Below are 21,193 nucleotides of genomic sequence, written 5' to 3' on the forward strand. Positions count from 1 at the left end.
TTCTGATACATACTCACATGGAATAAAGCAATTAAAGGAAAGCAGCATATAACAGGGAAAAAGAGTGACTTTGGCCAAACAATTCTACAGCAGAGAAAAGGGTATGCAGGAGAGAAGAATCAAAATCAGATATACACTCATCCTCCTCTAGTTCAACTGATCACGTAGCAAAAAGATAAAATTGTTATGAGGCTGCTGGAGCATGTCAGCACATCAGTGCTACCATGTGCACTTTGCACTTTATTATAGTCCATATCTGCTTTTTCTTCTTGCCTGTGTAGTCATGCCCATAGAAGGGAGTTATTGCCCTCTGCCATCCTTGAGTCTTCTTTCTCTCAGTGCCCTCAGAAATTCAGTGTTAAATTACTATGGCCCAAGGCCTTTCACCACTTCAGTTTACTTAATTTCATTTTATAAACTGCTTGCTTAACCTTTCTTGGGCTAAGAAAAAAATCTTTTTTCTATCATCTCCTTTCCTTTTCAAACCTCTTCTTTCCATTTGTATCCTTTCATTTCTCTCTTGCATGTATCACTTTTTCCTATTTCTTCTTTCCCTCACACTGTCTCTCCTGGTTTTTTTTTTCTTCTCCTTCACGCATGATATTTCTTCCTGTGCCCATCCTAACAGGTCTCACTCCCCACTACTTCCCATGGAAACCCATATTCCTTTCCAAACCTTCTCAGTTTTGGTGCAGATCTCACCAACCCTTTCCTACCCTAACCATTTTATTTATTCATTAGCTTCTTCTCTTCACCCCTCCAGTTAAATGACAGCTGACATCCCCCTTACCAAGCCATCCTCAAAAGACAGCAAACCTTGAGCAGAAGTATTTCACAGAGGACTTAAGAGGAGGGTACGCTGCCGCACTGGGGGAGGAGGAAGACCATGTAGGGAACACAACATGTAATTCAGCCTCCTGAGCATCTTGTTTGGCTGGGTCTCCACACAACACAATCTTTCTAAAGATTATAAAAATTAACTAAAAGTGTATAGCAATCAGAGTAGAGGAACTAGTAACCACACAAGATCTGGTTTTATAACAGACAAAAGAATAATTAAAACCTGACTTTACTAATAAGGATACTTCATTTTCATCAGAACACAGCTCTTCCAAGTATTCCACCAGCTATGAAATGTCAAGCAGGAAATGAAAGTTACAGAACACTGAAGTTTTATTACAGATAAATTGTTTCATACCCAGGAACTTTCATCACTAATTAGGACACAATAATTGTAACTACAAGTTTGGGGGACAAAAAAGTAAGCTAAAGATTAAAATCTTGATGCTGGCTACTGGTAACCTTGCAGTGGATGCACTTTAATGCTTACTGTACAATTTACAGTAGAAGACAGTGCTACTTGTTTGACATTGGATGCTAAAGTAAGTGTTTTGAGGCTACTAGACCATATACAGCTTATCTATATTTTCTGCTTAACAAGATTTCCCCTTTCCCTTTAGAAGTCTGCACTGAGATTAAAAACTCATGTGGATTTAAACACTTTTCATTAGCTTTAATGGAGGATATATGTTTAAATTCCTTCGTAATGTTCTGTCAATGACTGGTTTTGCCTTAGAAACTTTTCTTGTCTTTGGTAAAATGCCAGAAAAAATTGTGAAAAGCCTCAGTTGGCTAAGTCGTGATATGCCAAGTATAAACTCCTTAAAGCAGGGATTGGAGTTTTTATTCTTTTTACAGCATCTGCCACAGTGAGGTCTCAGTCTGAAGTGCTTTGGTCAAAAAAAAAAAAAAGTTAGGATGCTTGTTTCAGGTTCTGCATGGATCTGCCACCAGCTCAATAGATTAAAATTACATACATTATTAGTGCTGTCTGAGACCACATCCTTGAATAGGGCTTTCACTTAGTGACACCCTGTTTGGATTGTTCTGTTCCTTTATAAGAAAAAAAATGAGCCTTTCGGGAACAGTCAATCAAATGCAATTTGCTCTGTCATTCACCCATCTCTGCTATTGTGCCTTCAACAGAAAAGGAAATTGAAGTTGAGAGAGCAGACCCTGAGCCACACGCAATCACCGAAATGGACCACAGACTAATAGCTCTTTGACCAGCACTGAGTATCCTTCTCTCATTTTTTTTTTCCAACTACTGTCAATTGCTTTACATAAATCTGAATACATTTCCAGGCAAACCGATGCCATTATAGAATGTCCTAAATTAATGAGACCATCATCAGGGGAAATATTCATCTGCAATATTGCATTTTATTTCAAGTGCCCATGACCACAGGCCACCACTTCTCATGGAAACAATTACTCACAATTACTTGCAATTAATGCAGTCCTAATCACACAGGGAATCTAGTCCAAGTACCAAAATTAATGCAGGTTTGCATTTTAATATTCCCTTTAAATACATTGTCTCTTCTTCCCTTGTTGAACCTACTGCAGTTATATATGCATGTTGCCTCTGGAAATAAAACTGTGCTTTAACAGGAGGTCAAAGGAGTTTAAATGTTATCTGTAATCAACTGTTTACATATCCTGAAAGAAAAACACATTTACTTCTTCCTGGAAGTACATAAAATTAAGATAGGCGTCATTAGAGGTGAAAAGTTTCGCAGTGAAATAAACATTTCTAATATTTGATGGTTGAAAATCTTCCCTGGTAAGGTCTTTCTCTGTAACTCGGAATGCCACTTCCCTGCTGGTGCAATCCCAGTCCTTTCTGGGCAGTTCATTTTTGATTCTCCGCCGCCAGTAAAAGGATACTAGACTATTAGCCTATGCACTGGCTTACAAAAAGCAGTCCCAAAACACTTTACCTGCACAGTTCTGCTCCGGTACCCACTGGACTTTAAGCCCTTCCCTCTGACAGGCTCGGGCGTATGCCAGGAATGACTCGCAGTAGCAGTTTTTATGGACTGGGCACTCGCACATGTCTGTCACACAGGACCTGCAGAACAAAGCCCCAAAACAAATAAGTAAGGAAAGCTTTGGCAGATATCTGTCCAAGGTTTAGACTTGTCTACTTTCCGGTCACATGGAGTTCAATACCACAGCAACTTGTGCTAAACAGCAAGAAAGTTAAACATGTCTCTGCTGTCACATCCCAAGGACTCATCTCTTTTTTGATGTGCTGCTCTGATGCAGAGAAGTCTCAAGAGCACCAGGGAGAGAACCATGCAGAAATAGGGAGGTGAAAAGACCAAAGAAACATCAGGCAGAGAGGACCAAGACCACAGCAGGAGAAGGCAAACTCCATTTTTGCAATGATTTTGTGTGAACACTTCTTTCTTATTCCCTGGAAAGTAATAATTTAGTAATTTTACCAATAATAATAGCAGCAGTGTTAAGTGGATGACTTCTGCAGGTAATGAGCACATGACCTTCCATGCAATGGATGAGAAATGGTGCCTTCTCTCCAGGTTACCTCCAGCGTCTCCCCACTTTGAAGGCCCCAAAATAGCTATATGCCTGTTTTCTCAGCAGCATCACTACTAAATACCAGACTGTAAGAGACTCCAAAGGAGCAAGGGTGATGCAGCATAACTGAGCAATTCTCATGCTAGGAAATCCCCCAGGTGCTTGTTCATACCACCATATTCTTCCATTGCATAAGACGGAATCACCGCAAAACATGGCAGGGAGCAAAGCTGCTAACATGGCCCTAAGTGAAACTGCTACTGCATATGTCACCACTGTATTTCAAGTTAGCTCATCCAGAACGTGTGCCCATTTGGCACAGACCTAAAATATAACTGGCAAGAGCTGGTGGATCTGCATTTGGCAGATTCTGCATATGCAAAGTGCTTAGAGGCTTCTGCAAATGCAGCAATGCAAATTCAGAAATGCCAAGTATCTACTGCTCTGAGTGGAATCATTAGAAGGCAGGGACAAAGGACCGGGGAAGACATACTCGACCCTCTGAAAATCATGCCCTCAGTTCCTCTGCTTTCCACTGAGGGTGCTCTGTGCATGCACCTTGAGTGTCAATGGCCCCCCTGCTCCACGCACATTCAGGGACTTCTCCGTTCCTGAGAGGACAAGGCAACTTTTGTGAGAGGCATAAATCCTCCAGAAAGACCAAGGGCTGAAGTAAAAAATGAGCTCTCCATGTTAACTGCTCTTGCTGTGGGCCAAAAATTCAATTGTCTATAGGTAAAGGATGGATATAGGCTTAATTTTTCAGAAACTTTCCCCATAGCTGAATAGGTAACAGCTTGGAAAAAGTGTAAGCACCTTAGTCAAAGTAATCAGGAGCCCTAATGTCCATACAATGCTTTAGAGTCACTGGGAACCCTTTATTCAAAACTAGGAGAGAGGATTAGTGATCCTTCAAACACAGACAAGCTTGGTTTTTGCATATCCACCAGTGGACCCGCAACATGAAATTACCTAAAAATTCACTGTGACAAATAAGCAACCTAAGTGCTAATGTAAAAAGGTTACCTGTCCTGCATTTACCAATATATATGTACTGTGGATAAACAGAGTTGCTTTGGATCAAATATATAATATGTTCATATTTACAGACCAGTGGTTTTCATCTGAAATAAGTTTACTTTCTAGGGATAATGTAATTTTATTTCACTTTAGTTCTGCGGTTGGTCCTTTTACATCTTTCCCAGTAACAGATGTTGCTGTATGGGTATCACAGCTGATATGCTGCAAGGAACAGATTAGCACAACATCCTTGGCATTGTTTGATGTTGTTAGCTGATAAAACACCTTGTATAAGCACAAAGGGTCACCTTTTTACGTAACACGCTCAATAACTTTATACTGTTTCCTTTGGCCACAACATGTTTGTGATCTCTTGCTAGCATCCCTGCAACAGGCATTGCTCCATATACCCCACACTGTTCAGGAGGTGTGTGTCTCATTTTACAGTGAAGTAGATGCTTGTTTGCTGCTGCAGCAAATTATTATCACAAACAGAGTCTGTAATAGTCTCCACAGATAGAGTCCATTATCAAGATACCATTTCATCATCTTTTTGTTTCTGTGCTAGCCTCCTTCATCAATCACATTTTACTGCTCTCCACTGAGATTTCGTTATTATTAATGCCTGCAGTGTTTAGGGATGCTTGCCAGTGCCAGGTTGGCTACATGTTCACTGACTTCCTGCCTTAGAAATTACAAAATCCTAAACCTGAGGTACTTCCTCTGCTTTTTAGAGCATAAATACATTTTTTTACCACTACTCAGAGGGGGACGCCACCTCCTGCACTGAGTCAACGCACCTACAGCTACCTCAGGTTCTTGCATCAGGTCAGGAAATCTCCAGGCTCACTGTCAATCACCCAGCCTTTTTAATCATTAACATGTTCGTGGCAAGGCTAGCACTCACTCTGACAAAGCCTGGGCATGATCTGGGAGATTAAGGAGGCCAGGGCACCATTCCCAGCCTACAAGAGGGCAGCAATGCTCTTTGAGGGTGCAGAGAGTTTAGCCCCTACATACACATGAGCGACACTATGCCATTAACCCTGGGCATTGAAATGGCCTTGGACATCCAGACAGGCTCCACAGTGAAACATCCCCACTTTGGCTGGGATCAGCACTATTTGCAACAGTGTTCAGCATGGGTGTCCAATAAGGAAGGTAGCATGCTACGTACAACACAAACAATCCTCTGATTCATTACACACCTAATTGCTTGTGTAATTTTTATTTTCCTGAAGTGTTTAATCCTGGTGACAGCTGCTGGGCTCAAGCCCTAGGCTTGGCTGAGGACCAATCATCAGACTGGAGTGGTTTTATTAATGAATTACAATTGCTAATTGTTTGTAAGGTTAAATTAATTAATTAATTAAGGTTAAATGAAAGATGAGTGTAAAGGAAACTATATCCACATCTGCCAAGCCTAGTCAATCAAAATAAAACCTTCTTTTTTTTCGTAATGAAATTCCTTGCTGGCAAGTTTAAGGCATTAATTTTAATTGTAGTTAGATGGATTGGCAGTTGGGGGAGGGGGATTATTTTATATCACTTCTGAAATCAGCAGGGAGCAGGTATGCGGTTGGTTTGTTAGCCACTGCAGGAGTCAAAGCGCAGTTCTGGGAAAGGATGTGGAAGCAAAACTGTTTGTCCTCTGGGGGCTGGCTAGTGAGGAGAAGCTGCCCATGGCCCATGGGCAAGCTTTGACTTTGGGTCTGTATTTTTTTCAGAACTGTTTACTTCTTGCATTTAATTACATTTCTTACAGTTATTGTTGTTACAGTTGTATGAGAGGGCTATTACAGGATGCTTCACTAGGTAAATTTAAAAACTGATTCTTGTGTGCTGTCCTAATCCTTTCCCCTTGCAAAAATCTTTGGTATGCCCATAGCATTTTGGGGTTTTTTTAACCTTTTCCAGTGATTGATACATTTCAAAAATTACTCTGTGCTACCTGATTCTGCCTCCTTTTCATTCCTCCTTTGAATCTGATAAATAGATTCGGTGGCACTAACTGCCTGTATGCAGAGGCTTACCTGTAGTCTAATCTGACTGGACTGTTCAAGCAACAGAAAAATATACTTTTAGTAAAACTTTGGAGTTACACCGATAATGAAACCATACTGACAAGTTACCATACTGCACACTAACAGAGACTTCAGGTCTTCCAAGGTATTGTGACCCTACCAAGACCAAAACATTTGCTTAACTGAAGTAAAAACATATCAGAAGCTTAAACACCAAAACATTACAGTAATATATAAATACTCCCACAGGAAAACTGCAGTGAAAGTTACTTATAAAATGAAGCCATTTTACCAGCTATGGAAATACAAGATACTTCAGGCAGCCTGTTGTTCTGCCCTTAGTGAAATCATATAGAGATGCAATGATGTTGTGGTCCAAAAGAAAATTACATTTCTTTTAAGGACATATTTACATTTCTAAAAAATACCTGGCTATGATGGTGCCCTTTATCTGGAGTCTCTGCTCCGAGCACAGCCAACCTCTCAGTCCTCAACTGGTATCAAGTGCCTCACTGTGATTCCTTCTGGCGCTGTCTTATGCTGCCTGGAGGGTGTGTATCAGAGATGGCACTAATTGGGTGTGTATAATCACAAACTGTTGCAAGGGGAAATCCATGAAAGTGAAGGCATCAGGCAGCTGTGGGACACACCCTTGAAGGAGACACACACACATACTCTGTTGCCACATCTTCAAAGCGAACTCTATGAGTACACTCCTTCGGCAACTGCCCTTTTTCACATTAAACCATGGAAAGTCTCCAAGTCCCACAAAGGGCAAAGAACTGAGTCCTGTGCTACATGCACTATTAAAAAGAAGAAGAAAAGATCACAGTAACAAAGCCTACAGCCTTAGTCCGTGCCACACAGGATTAAAATTGCAGATGTTCACTTGCTGAACATGAACAGTTCCTTTTCCTTTGCAGCTCACACAAATCCAAAACCAGAACCAGCCATTTCAGGAAGGACTATTTCTTTTTGCCTTTTTTCTTCTTCATATTTCAAAATAGGAGTGTTATACAGTGCATTTTTTAAACCTTTTGGTACTTTCAAGAAGTTGCTCTATGCTGATGGAAAACACTAACATCTTTCTCTTTCCACCAGTAAGTCTCAACAGACTTTACAAAAGAAATTAGAGATACTGCATCACTACATCCATTTTATGTATGTGAAGAGGCATAAGGTGGTGAAGGGGTTTGTCTTCTATACCTGGGATAAGCTGTACACTTGCAAACTGCAAAGTCTGAAGGATCATCTGCCTAGAGAGGAGGCTTAATTTCCAGCTCCATCATCCTGTGAGGCAGACTTCTTGGGGTAACTTCTTCTTGGGTATGCCAAATCAGAGTTTTTGTACAAGCTTGGCCTAATTCAGTTTTCCTGATCCAAAATTAGACCTCCTTTCTCTTCCTTTACAGGAAAAATAAAAGCCAATGGCTTTTGTCAGTATTTATAACGTTACAGGAAAGTTTGTTTCGGCTGTTTTTCCTACAAAGTTTCAATGACTTGCCATTATTTATGGCCCCAGCTAGAGAAGTCATTTCACAAGGTGAGAAGATGAGCCATATTCCAATGTATAATGGAAAGGCTCATGCTGTTGCTATTTTGCAAGCTCTCTCTTGTCTGTATATGCATGTTTAATCTTACTTAAGTATTGAAGCATGGTATGTAGAGCTGGAGACTTTTTTATGGCTTTGAGGCTTGAGATCATTCTCTCTTTCTCCAGAATTTACTAGTATTAATGCAAAAGCAGCAAATAACTCAGGAGGAAGGTAATTTTGGAGGCTGCTGAAAACACAGAAGCCCTTACATCTATTGCATATTTGTTCAAAGCACTTGCCTGGGGAACAGACTGTCTCATGCAGCAAAGGCAGTCATTTTCAAGGATCATTTCTTCCAAGAACAGGTAACTTTATCTGTACTCTCTCTGTGCTCTTCCCACACATTATAACAATGGTAATATTGCCTTAAACTAGGGGTCTGGTAAAGGCATCCATAACAAAGTTAAATCATTAGTGCCCTGACCCGTTTTTCTGGTAAGTGGGAAAATGCCCAGAAAAAGTGGCAGGCAGCATACATGCACTTTGTATGGAGACTCCCCCATGGTACAAGAACTCCCACACTGCTGAACTCGCTCCAAAAAAAAACGCTAAAAATGTGGGAGCAGAAAGGGAACTCACAGCTCATCTTCGGTGAGCAGTGCATAGCAAATCTACTGCAGGCATATGCTTTCCATGGGGAAATCTTGTTCCTATAAAGAAAGCATTGGCCATAATGCTTGAGAATATCACAGTTGGTTTTGGCAGATTGCAGAAGAGGAGTTTGCAGTAGTAGGCATTTGAATCATGCGTTCAAATTTCACCCTGATCCCTAATTTTTGTGCATCTTTGAGTCAACCATGGACTGTATTGCCACATGGAGTCAAGCAGAAAGAAATGATAAAATATGCAACTCCACCAAAGGGCAAGAGCTGGATGTGATCTAAGATTTCTAGGGCATAGCAGTCACGTTACATGCACATTGAAGAATCCTAATTCAACTGTGAGTGCCATTGTTCCCACTCCAGATATTGACTTGGCACTCAGAGATAATTAAACAGAATCTTACAAGATATCCACATCCATCCCTGCTTTGCCAAGGCACCCTTCCAAAGCAGTTGTTTAGAGTTCAGTCAACTTGGGAAAATGATACTTTAAATACAAGTGGTAATTATTGTTGGTAATTTCCAAAATAGCAGACAGACAGCAATTCAATTTTGATTTCTTTGCATATCCAGCTCCTTTTAAAAAAGTCAGAACCCATACTTTCCTCACAAAGGGTAAGCAAAAATGTTATTTTCCAGACACTGAATAAATGAAGGTCCGCATAGACCTCTGAAAAAGCATACTGTGCTGCACAATATCACCATAAGCCTATACTACGTACTGCTAAAAGTATTATCCCAAAGCTTTTGGATAAAGCCAAAAAGAGTGTTCTATGTGTATTTTTAACCTTTATATAAAGAACACACTGTGCCAGAATTGCGTTTTACTGCCTTAACCAACATTACCCACAAGAATATGGTAAAATGAACAATGAAACATTCTGGAACATTTTCTAAAACTGCATAAAATTAAAGTTCTCGGGACAGCACTACACTACCCTGACACCTATTTATAATCTCTCAGAGTATGTGGTAGCAGTGGTAAAGGCATTTAAAAGGAGGGAAGGAGGAAGAACCAAATAAAGAATGAAACAGCACAGCAACCTTCCCTACTTCTTCCTTCCATGATAATTCTCCTACTAATCTGCCGAGTAAGCTTTTTGTATCTTGTGCTTGGATCCTTACAGGCATCTGTGGCTTTAAATGTTCTTTCTGGTCCTGAGAATGGAAAGGTTGGCTAAAATCCCTCCCTGGGGAAATAGCTGAACTATGATTGAGGAAGACAATGAAGCCCCATGCTGGGGTCCAAGAAGCATCTGGTATGACTCAGAATATTTCCTAGAGCTGAAGGTTACAGTACAGTTGAGCAGCTGACCTGGCACCTTTAGAGAGAGTGTATTTTTGCTCAAGAAACTCCAATGGAATATGGAAACGCCACCCACATCCCTGGAAGATCTCTATGGGTTTAATATTCAGAAAAAAGTGGCCTCCTAAGGGATCTTCTACCAAAAATCCCATCTTTCATAGGCCCAGTGGTCTGAGTTCTACAGCCTATGTGCTCATCACTGATTTCCTATGGCAGAGTGTTTTGGCCAAACTGACCTACTTTGTGTCTCCAGAAGCCCATCATTTCCCCTCAGAAGCCACAATCTAGAAAAATTCCTAAATTTCAGAACTTCCTGTTTTGAATTTCTTAAGCCAATAAGATTCCTTATTACAGATCCTGTTCTGACATAATGCAGCAGTATTCAAGCTACTTCAACAGACCGCATCAAGTGTGTATACCAAGTCTTTCTTATAAGAGGAAAAGAAATGGAGGATGTCTTAGTGGAAATTCTTAATATCCACACTAGGATTCTACATTTCCATTCACTGCATCCACACACTTAGCTTAGCACTTACACTGCTAATGTGAATTTGCCTTATGACAGAGACACTCCATCGTAATGGAATTTTCAGTGTCCTCTGGCATAGCTACTATGGAAAAATCCATCATTATTTTGAGCTTTGTGTTATGTAATTGACATAAAATTTTATCTTTTTCTCCATGTCTAGACTTGATTTTTAAAGAAGAGTCCACCCAGTCTCCACTTCTTCAGGCACAAGTGGAGACTGAATTGTCATATCTTATTTAGAGAGAGGAAAAACCTGTCATTTCAATTCAATTTCAAAAAGACAGACATGTTTTAATATCTAACTTTTACCCTTCAAGAGGTACTTTCAATCAATAAAGTTTGTTATTATGTTTCATACAGTGCAAATTAACATGGCATAGACTAAATGAATCGAATATAACTGCATCAACTTCCACTCTAGTAGACTGAGAGCCCATTAGTGTATTCTGTGTGATAGTCCTCATCTAAGAAAAGCGAGAGGTTTTTCAGGAGCTTATAAATATCCTAGATAGAACTTCAAAAATTATTGAGAAGTTTTGAAGTCATGGCCCTACAGAAACATAAACCATGTAGATATACCAATAGCATATTGCCATAGTCATGAGATAGACCTATAAAATAATACAAGATTTAAATCTTCTAAAATAAAAACAGATCATCTCCTTCTGTCTACTGACAAAATATATTGTGGCCCTGCTATGCTATGTCATAAAAATATGTCATATCCAATAACAAGCACAATGAAAACATGAAGCAGGAAATATTTCTGAAGTGTAAACATAAGCTGAAGTTATCTTCAGCTTTTGATGATGATTCACTGTATATATTTCCAAGGAGGTCTTGTGATATAATAATAAACAGGCTGGCTAGTTTAGAAACTCACATTCTTAAAATCTGCAGAGCCCAATCCTTGGCTTAACCCATATAAAAATAACTCCAATCAAGCATATTTTTCCTCTAGGTGGCTGCAGAGCATTTTAAAAGTTGCTGGCTCCAGATGGAATATGGAAAAAAGAGAGCAAGGAAAGAGCAGATAGGAGACCGCTACTTAGAAAACAGCTTTCTTGCTTATCTTGCTCCCTTTACAAACCAAAAGCCAAAATCTCATTTCAGCAAAGTCAGGCTCACTGAGCATGCCACCTTCCAGCCTGTCACATGCTCACAGTGCATTTCATCTCAGAGGTCTCCCTGTTTGCTCTTCATCAAAGATAACTGCTAAAACTAGGACTTGCAAGAAGTAGTGTAAGAGCCAGCTTACCTGAATTGAAAAATTCAAAAAACCACTCTGTTCCTTCTTTTATGGCTTCCTGTGTGGTCCTGGCCCAGACCCATACAGACATAGGCACGTAAAGCATGATTTAGGCAGGATTCAAACACCCGAATGCAAAACTGCAGTCTTGGCTTTGTTGCCCTGAACCCCATGAGGCTGGCCTTTTCATGCTTGATACTTAGTTCCTTCCTTTACATTTCCTCAGGCAATTCTGGTTTTTTGCTCTGCATGTTCTCAAGACCATGTGGGCACTGGTGGGCATAAGCCTGATTGGCACCCTGACAGTGAGGTCCTCCTGCCCACTGAGGAGGGCTGTCTTAAAACAGCGGCAGTGCTGCTGTGGTCCCATTCACAATTCAATAGACAAGGGGGAGAGGGTGAGTGTAACAGTTTGATAGTAATACAGGACTCAGCCAGGAGGCAGAGACCTGGTTTCTGGTCTGTGGTCAGTTTGACTTAGCCTGCTACTTCATATGCAGAAAGCTTCGGATAAAAGATGCTCTGTGTACTACCATGGCTCTTTAACTTTCCTGAGTGCAAGACCTCAATTGCAAAACACTGTACAGAGCCTGAAAATACAGTGGGTGAAACACTGGCTCCAGTAAAATGGATGAGGATTTTCCTACTGGCAACACAGGAGCCAAGACTCAGAACTGTCATCAGCCTTTTTCTGCAGTTCTGTACTTCAAGGCTTTGAAGGATCCAGACTCTTTCAGAACACAACTAAACATTAAATTCAAGGTTCCTGAATTAAAATGCCATGAATTAAAATTTTCTGTACTAGACATAGTGACTCCACGACATATCAGCCTGGCCTGGGAGCCACTGGAACCCACATGGATGTTGTAAAGTCAGAATGACCTAATTCTGGGTGAGGTCTGTTGAGATGATATGAGCAGATGGAGCCAAGGTTTGTTCTTCATGACAAACTTACCTTTCAGCATGTTGTTTTGGGCACAGTCATTTACTCAGCTAGATACAAAGACAGCTGATGTGAATCAGCAGTGTCTAAAGAGAAATGCTGGCCACAAGCATGAGCAAACCCTACTTATCACAGAACGATCATGATCATGGGTTATTGTCCTCCTCATCTGTGGGTGATGCCCAGTGGCAAAGATGCTAAGATAAATTCTGGGTGTCATCTTGTAGACAAAATCCTAAACATCTGAATTTGACTTTGCATCTTTTTGTTGGCTAGGCAGAGACTCTATGGAGCAGATCAGTGCCCCATGTTGGCCACCTTGAGTGCACTGCCTGATGGAGCCATAAAGCCATTCATTCTCTCTCCATCACTTTTCACTCCATAAAATCTTCCTCGGCGTCCCTACAGAAGCAGTGGAGAGATCTCAGAGCTGTACCAGTTTGTTATGAAGCTTGCTGTCAAACTTGGCAGTGGTTGCAAGCTACTTTAAACCTTTCTCACCAGCGAAGTTTGCGGGTAGAAATTGTCAGCGCAGAGTGTGCCTTTCAGTCTTCAGGAAGAGCAGGCGGCACAGCTGCAGCGAAGCAGCCCATACAGCACGTCTCCTGAAGAAGCCCAGATGACAGGAGAGAGAAATCCCAGAAGGCAATACAGAAGGAAAAGCTGTTGCTGGAGGTTATGCAGGATTCATAGTTCATGTTCTCCATGGGTCCTCGGGAACCACAATGTTTACACTCCGTACCTCTGGGAGGCCACTGATTTCTTCCCTTTGAGGTGAGCATGTGGCACCCACTCAGTAGTTTTTCTGCTCCCATGGATCTTTCCACAGGTGGGGAGCCCAAGGGCCTGTATGAAAGCATGAGTGGATTAGCTCTGTCAAAACAACAATCCTGTTTTTGTGCCAGTAAGGAAAAAAAGGAGGGAGAAGAGAAAGCATAAAATCGAGCATATGATATATAGAAGGAAAATTAGTTTTTAATAGAATCTTTTCAAAGTTTTCCATTAAACTTTGGTCGCCTGCAGTGCAAGTTTTGGAATGCAACTCCCACATCCCCTTAGGATGGTCTGCGTTTTATTACATTCGTAAGGAAGCCAAGCTTACTCCTAGCAGAGCTACTGATGAAACATTTCAATCTCAAGCCAAAGTGGCAGGAGTAAAAGCCCCTCTTGATTGATTTTCAGCCACTATTCTGGGGCCAGTGATTTAGTGCAATTTTTATCAAGTGCAAAAGAAACTTCTGTTACCAAACAATAGTAAATCACAAATGATCACATCATAATGAATGAGATGATATGCATCCAAATGTTACCCATATAATGACTACATTTCAGCTGAGATACCTAACTAGAATGAGCAAAGGAATACATCAGAAGAGGGGAGGAGGTATTGGTCATTAATCAGGGGAGATGAATGGACTAATGAAAGAATATTAGAAGCTCTTCCTTCCCTCCCTCCTTCCTTATTCCCTTCCCTTCCTGCTCCCTCTGCCATTTCAGTGATGCAGGCCACATGAATATTAGAAATAGCTGCACTGAAAGAAGAGGAATGACCGCAGTACCAGCAGTGCAGGAGAAAAAAAGATGGGGATCTGGACAAGTGGTAGTACCATAAGTTTGTCCCCTTGGAGCAGGCAATGGTGGGAAGTAAGTTAGAGTAAATCCCGTTACACATACCTGTAGCAATTATTACAGTTCGGAGACATTAGGGAGGCAGAATGAAAGCTACGCCTACCAAGATGAACCCAGAGAAAGGATGAGACACTTCAGTAGGATCACAGGAGTATAAAGAAACTTGTATATATCTGCATGAGCTGTATCAGTTCTGCATATTAAAAGTAGCTATGGTCTCCAGGGATGTCATTTAGAAGATTTCATGAGCACTGACTAATTGTTACACACTTAAAAATCAGGGGAAATGACCAAGTCTTTAAGATGCAATTCACCTCACAATGTAGCCTTGTAGTCTTCTCAAGGTGTCTCACATTCAGATCTAACTTTCTTGGGTAAAGACTGAGCCTTCTGCTTTGATTCATGATGAATTCTGCAGAAAGTGCTACAGAAAGTGATGTGATATATCCTTTCTTTCTGAAGTTATTTGTCTGGATGCAGTCAGCTTTAAGCCTCTGCTTTCTCACAGTATCTCCCAGAGGTATGTAGCCAGGGCTGATTCCTCTGAGTTGAAAGACAGTGGGTCTTGAATAAGCTGTCAAGAGAGATCTATTCTTCAAAACACTTCAGAAGAAACACTCCAGTATATTGGACTAAATCTTCTCCCTGTCTTCCATGTGAATCTTGTAAATAAGATCTATGTTAACCAGAACAGGTACCATTCTGCTGTACTTTCCTCCTTCTGTGTGTGTGTGCGTGTGTATATACAGATTTGCTCCTTTTCTGCTCCTAGGTCAATAATGCAGTAGGCTATGCATTGGACTTCAGGTTAGACAAAAGTCTTGTATTGCACTGGATATCTTGCCATTTGCTGGAATTACAGCAAAACAAGAGGAACTTAAATTTTAACATTAGTTCCCTCACCAAATAGGTTGATGAAATCATATAGTACCTCCATGGAGATTTGCACATGTTCAGCACACCCCACATGAATTTCAGCTGCAATCAGACCTTACCTCTCTCCACTTACAAGGAAAGAATAGCACCATAAATGCAGAAATTAGAGTTTTGTCTTATCTTGAAATCTTCTCAGAGAGATTATATTATTGTGAATGGCAAGCCCAGCAGTTCTTAGAGATCCGTTTATGTAACAGTAGCAGCAGCCATGGAAAGAAAGAATCAAGAGGCAATGAAGTTCTTGATCCCATCTGGGTAAAGAGTACAAAGGGAATCGTCACATCTGCATGAAGAGAGTGATGGTGATGGAGTATTAACAGAAGAGGCAGAGTCCCCAGAGTCAAACACTGTGGGAATGAGTAAAAGCCACAGAAGGAAATAGAGGCTAAAGAGAAAGGCCCACAGTAAATATCTGCAGATGCTGTCATTTGCAATGGGGGCTGAACCAACAGGGACATACTCACACACTCACATAGCACCTACTAGCCTTAAAAAAAAAAGAGAAAAAAAAAACCAGCCTCACCGGTAGAGGAATATTCTTTTCAAGATCAAAAGTCAAGCAGCAATAAAATCCGTGTCAAAAAACATAGGCAGAGGAGGTTGTGCATGCTCACTCGTGAACATCTGCACTAAGAAGCCACTTAAGTAACCGTGCAACAGCATGGAAGAAACATCTGCAGTGTGTAGACCACCAGCTGTGCAGTAATAATACTTTGAATATCCAGAGTGCCTTTCATCTGAATACTGCAAACCATTTTCCAAACAAATTAAGCTTCACAACACCACTGTGAGCTTCTTATTTAATAGTAGGATTATTTCATCCTGCATCAAAATGCCATTGCTGCCAGAATGAAAAGTAACACCTGTTTATCATCTCACAGAAATGTACAATTTTCATGATGGGAAATGACAAAAATGGTGTAGTTAAGTTAAAGTGCAGGAAGACTTGAGGTGGTCAGAATTAAATGTTTAGAAATGAAACTCAGAAATACAGAGTATTACCCCCCCCTTTACTTTTTCTGCAAACTGCCACATTAATTTTTATGCCCACATGCTGTTACTCTTTGGTCTTTATTTCACATTGGGAAGGGAGAACTTCCTCAGGTATATACTTGTAGGGGTGTCTACAGACATGCTCAGAAGTACAGAAAAAATACCCTTCTTGGTTGTGTATGCTCAATAAAATGTATTGCTGTGCATTGCAAATAGCTTTCCTTTGTAGTCCTTCAGATCTGTTTTTATAAGGCATCCTGATGATTATACTACAGCACTGCCTTCCAAGTCAGCATGCCATCTAGTAAGTCCTAAAACAAACTTCTTGCTGTGTGCACTTTCAACCCCACGGGGTACTCCATGTAAGCAGCATTCTGATCTGACTGTACTGTGTTAGTAAGATCTGTCTGTATGTTTCTCAAGAGCAAGGAGAAAGGCTGGAGAACATGACACTTGAAGATAGGAAATACTGCAGACACCCCATTATGATTTCCTCTCTCTGCTTCTTAATACACTCACTTTTCAATCCCATTGAAATGTTACTGGAGGAAGCAGTTTGATGGGGAAGCTGTAGCAGCGAAGCAGGCTGGTTCTTTGTCAAATGAAGTTTAGTACTGGCAGAACAATATATAATACTGTATGGGACAGACTGTCCTGATCTCTTCAAAGCTAGATAAACATACATTTTTAAAACTGAAACTTTCTGAGGGCAGCAATGAGTTTCTGATCTGTGCTTGATAATAGCACCCTAGGATCTTCACCTGTGAGTAAGGCTTTTTGATGTTATGGTTAAATAAAAAGAGTAGCTAGGACTTGGAAATGGCTAATTGTATTTCTAAGAAATTGTTAAGGGTGTTTGGATATTAAGCAAATAACTCTAGCTTTGGCTAAGGAGTTCATTTTAAGCATTTCTACATTCACCATCCCTGAGCTGGTCTCAGCTGGGCATGTGGTGGTTAACCTTAGGCCAACTCCTCTCTTCTCCTGAAAAGCTGGTTACAGGAGGACACAGCCTGGCTTGAGAAAAGAAGGCTCTTTCATGGTTAAGATTTTCCAGAAACACTTGGTGTTGGTATAACTCCATCCTTCTTGAAGCCCAGGGTAAAATTCTGTTTGTCTGTAATGCCAGGTATGGTTGGCCAGCACCAGCTGCTTTTGACGTCTCATCCTACACGACCAGCTCTGAAAACGTTCTCTCATACTCACATACTGACTTTTCTCCAGAAAGAGCTGTTTCTTTTCTCCATGGATGCAACCGAACACATGTGCCAAGTTGCTTACTATCCCGCCAGGACTGACTACTTCATTTCAAATAAACCATAAAATGGCATGAATTACTTGAGGAGAATAAAATGTTCCCTTTCAGTATGTACGTTCATTAGTTTTTCTCTCCTATGCTGGTTTTGTCTGTTTGTTTCATATAGGATTTTCCTTAGCCATATTTCAAAATAGTGGATAGGAAGATTAAGTCTTAAAAAAAATAATGTCATTTTCAATTCTATCACATGTAGGATAAGCAGTTCATCTACTTTTTGATATGTGACCTTGAGCTGCCCACACAGTCTGACCCATTTAGAACAACAGCAGTAAAGTGTAAGGGACTTTGAAAGGTTTCTGTCCATAGGAGTATCAACATTTATTACCAAAATCTATTTCCATTTTGGTTTTCTGAGATCATAACATTTGAATTGTATTTTGTGTTTCAGTTCCGATAAACCTCAGAGCTTGGAGGGTAACAAAGCTGAGACCTAAGCCACACACCAGCTCCAACTCTCCAGTTGAAATGATAGCATTGCATTGTTTCCACAAGACAAGGAGAAGAACCAAAATCTCCAATTCCAGATCCGACATCTGTTCCAATTTAGTAACAAACTAAACTCATTTTTCCATTCACCACCACCCCCCCCCCAGCCCCCCCACCCCATATGCACAATGGAACACTCAATTTTAAGGACATTTGCCTCTGGATCTGGATCCATGTTGGGCCACTTCTAGTTTCCAGACACAACCATAAATCAGTCCAGTCTTGCTAGAGAAAGCAGAGATTCACAGAGAGCCCCAGGCAAGGATTTCTACCCAACTTTCCTAGCCCCAAATCTGTCTCTGCACTAATATATTATATTTGTTTTCAGCAGTGGAATGATATTACATATGATCATAGTCTCACCAGTGACAATTTATGAGATTGTTCCCCCTAACCATCCTACATCTGGTCCTTCACAAAGCTTGCATCCATCTTCAGAAATCACATGAATGAAAACCATGCCTTTTCCCAACTCTGCTTTGAACCCCACCATTTTAGAAATATGGTAGCAAGAGGAACAAGAACTGTGAAGGACAGCAAGGTGGAACCTCTGCTCTGGGGACACAGGAGCCCATGAGCCTGCCTGAACACGTGCCTGGACTCAGTCCCTTGCAGCCCAGCTGTGGAGCAGCTTGGCCCAGCAGCACCAAGGAGCGGGGGTTGAAGCATCTTCCAATTAGGCAGCTGGTTGGTCGGTTTGGGAGGCTCAACAGGGAGCCATGGTGGTCTCATAGTTAACTATCCTCAGGCCACGACTCGACTGCTTTTGTGGTGATGCCAGATAAAGGAGTCCCCCTGCCCCCTTTTTGCCTCAGCTGCCCCTTCCCACCTCAGAAAGTGCTCTTCTCCCTTTTCATTACATTCAGATAGAATTTTCAAAAGTTGAAGAAATCAGAAATACATTGCTGAATGTGCTCCAAAGATTGCAAACTGCAAGGCAGGGAGGGAGCTGGTCACCCACAAACATGTTGCTGTTTTGCACCATGAACTCCACGAGGGTAACAGCCAACTTACCACTTGATGGTTTTTAGGCCAATCAGAAGCTGCAACGATAGCAAGCAGCCCTGAATGCCTGAGATCAGCAGGTAAGCCTCAGAAGCATTTCATTTTCCCATGGTCTGTTTTCATACTTCATTTCACACACAAGTACATGGGCAATTTGGAGCCTTGAAAGTGAATGTATAGCACAAGTCAATGCACTGTAAAAAATATTTACTGCTGCAAAGTATAACTACATTAATGTGCTAATACAATAAATATTCTTAAAGTCAAAGTAGCTTGAAATGCCATTTCCCCCGTATGTTTCCTGCTAAGCTTGTGCAGCTTGTGTGCTTTTTAACTTGTGAAAAATCCTAGATTTTGTATTTACAAAACACTGGCAGGGTGAGAGCCCTGGCATTAAAGTCTCCTATTTAACTAGAAATGAAGTGAAGCAATGTATTTCCACAGAGTATTGACAATGATCCTGCTGTACAGGTGGGGAAAGACTCCAGCATCTTTACATAGCTTCTGCTGAGGATACTGCTTTGCTGTTAATTATTTATGTAAATGTCTGATAACAGAGGGAAGTCACTATCTCATTTAATACAACTTGTGTACTGCTCACTGAATGCAAACAGCTTTCAGCCCCAGGCTCGACTCAAACCAGAGGCAGTTGTTAAATTATTTGCATTGATGGTCAGATCTCACATCTGCGGGGATGGAAGAGAGAAATGATGACAAGTCTTAAGTTTGTTCTTTGCAAAATCAAAGCAATAGGCAGATCCAACCAAGGAACCTCTACCTTCCCCTTAGGGACCCAGTTATGGGGAGGCAAAGGAATGGCGATAATTTGGGAAGTGATTTGTCCCACATAACACCCAAGTCATGTCTTCAGCAGGGGTAGAATGGCAGAGCTGGCTCTGACCCCATCTGCCATCCTCCCCATCACCCTGCCTCACAAGGTGCTTCATCACTATCAAGCCTACTTATTAGACCATCTCTGCATGGTACGCAGAGCCTCTTTCTCATTTTTTATTTTTACTTCCAGTGCGTTCCTGAGGATGAACAAAATGTAGAGATCACACCCTGTGACCACAGAGTGATATATAAATCATGTTTCTGGGATACACATGCTTCCTAGGGCTTCCTCTGATGCTGCCTGGAGCGCCACAGACATGTGCTATCTATCTGGCCTTTCCAAATCCGAACCCTCTGCAAGGGCAAGTGTAGCACACAGTCTGCTGCATCTGACTTACAAATGCAGTGGGGAATATCTGCAGAGGTGGAAGATGCCCCCGCCTCATCGCTATTATCATATTACTTGTCTAGTATTTACTATATTTTCTAGACATACACTCTCCTGGCACAAGGTCTTGGCTGCATCATTTTAGATTAATCAGGCCTGAGCTATCCAGGTCAAAAATGGGGTCATGAGGGGTGACATTCAAAATGGAGAATTTGTTTTGACAACAGAAGAAACAAGTGCTGTCCCATATTATAATCCAAAATAAAACAGCAGCAGTTTTCCAGCAACTTTGTGAAAAATCTGTTAAACTGAGTAGACTCCATCAGTCATGATGACAATCCCAGCATGTATTTTCTTTTTCCTGTTTTCTGTGCAATAAAGTGACCCAGAGACGTTTTTCCATTCATGAAACAAATGGGGAAATGTCAGGTTAAAGGCTGAAAAGAAAAACTAGGCTAGGAGCAATGCTTCTTTACTGTTATAATTATTTATAATTATTGTTAATATTACTGTATTACCAAACAAAATAGCTCTATTGTTTTATGCAGCAGAAGTCACAGGCCCTATGATTCATTGCAAGCAGTTGCACAGCACTCTATGGCAGGCTTAAAACACACTTCTGTATTAATCCTGAATAGACACGTGAACCTGCACGTACAATTTCCTGGGGTGGCCTCAAGAAAATCATCTCACCTGCAGTGAGACAGATGAAAACTGGGCCATTAAGGTCTGACCCTGAGCTGATGTAAAGTGGAGGAGAGCTATAGAAATTGCCATGCCACAGCTTGGACTGAGAGCATCCCCTGGAGCCAGTAACAACCAGCAATACGTGGTCCTAGCTCTCTGCATGTACTGCACCACAAAGGGACAGTCCCTGTAAAGACATCCATTTACATAGCAACAGTCAAGATAAATTTCTCCATTTAGATATCTCATTTGCACTGTCAGTCAC

The 21,193-nt window shown here is 41.1% G+C and overlaps 1 protein-coding gene across 2 annotated transcripts in view; it reads right to left on the reverse strand.

Moving 5' to 3' along the window:
• Positions 1-21,193, reverse strand: part of BMPER (BMP binding endothelial regulator) — a 155,867-nt gene that overhangs the window by 11,014 nt on the left and 123,660 nt on the right. For both annotated transcript variants that reach the window (XM_075057040.1, XM_075057031.1), the window contains one exon: positions 2,784-2,914. In XM_075057040.1, the coding sequence (XP_074913141.1) occupies positions 2,784-2,914 (131 nt within the window). The remainder of the gene's footprint in view (positions 1-2,783; positions 2,915-21,193) is intronic.

Source organism: Buteo buteo, chromosome 2, assembly GCF_964188355.1.
Source record: "Buteo buteo chromosome 2, bButBut1.hap1.1, whole genome shotgun sequence".
Classification (NCBI taxonomy): domain Eukaryota; kingdom Metazoa; phylum Chordata; class Aves; order Accipitriformes; family Accipitridae; genus Buteo; species Buteo buteo.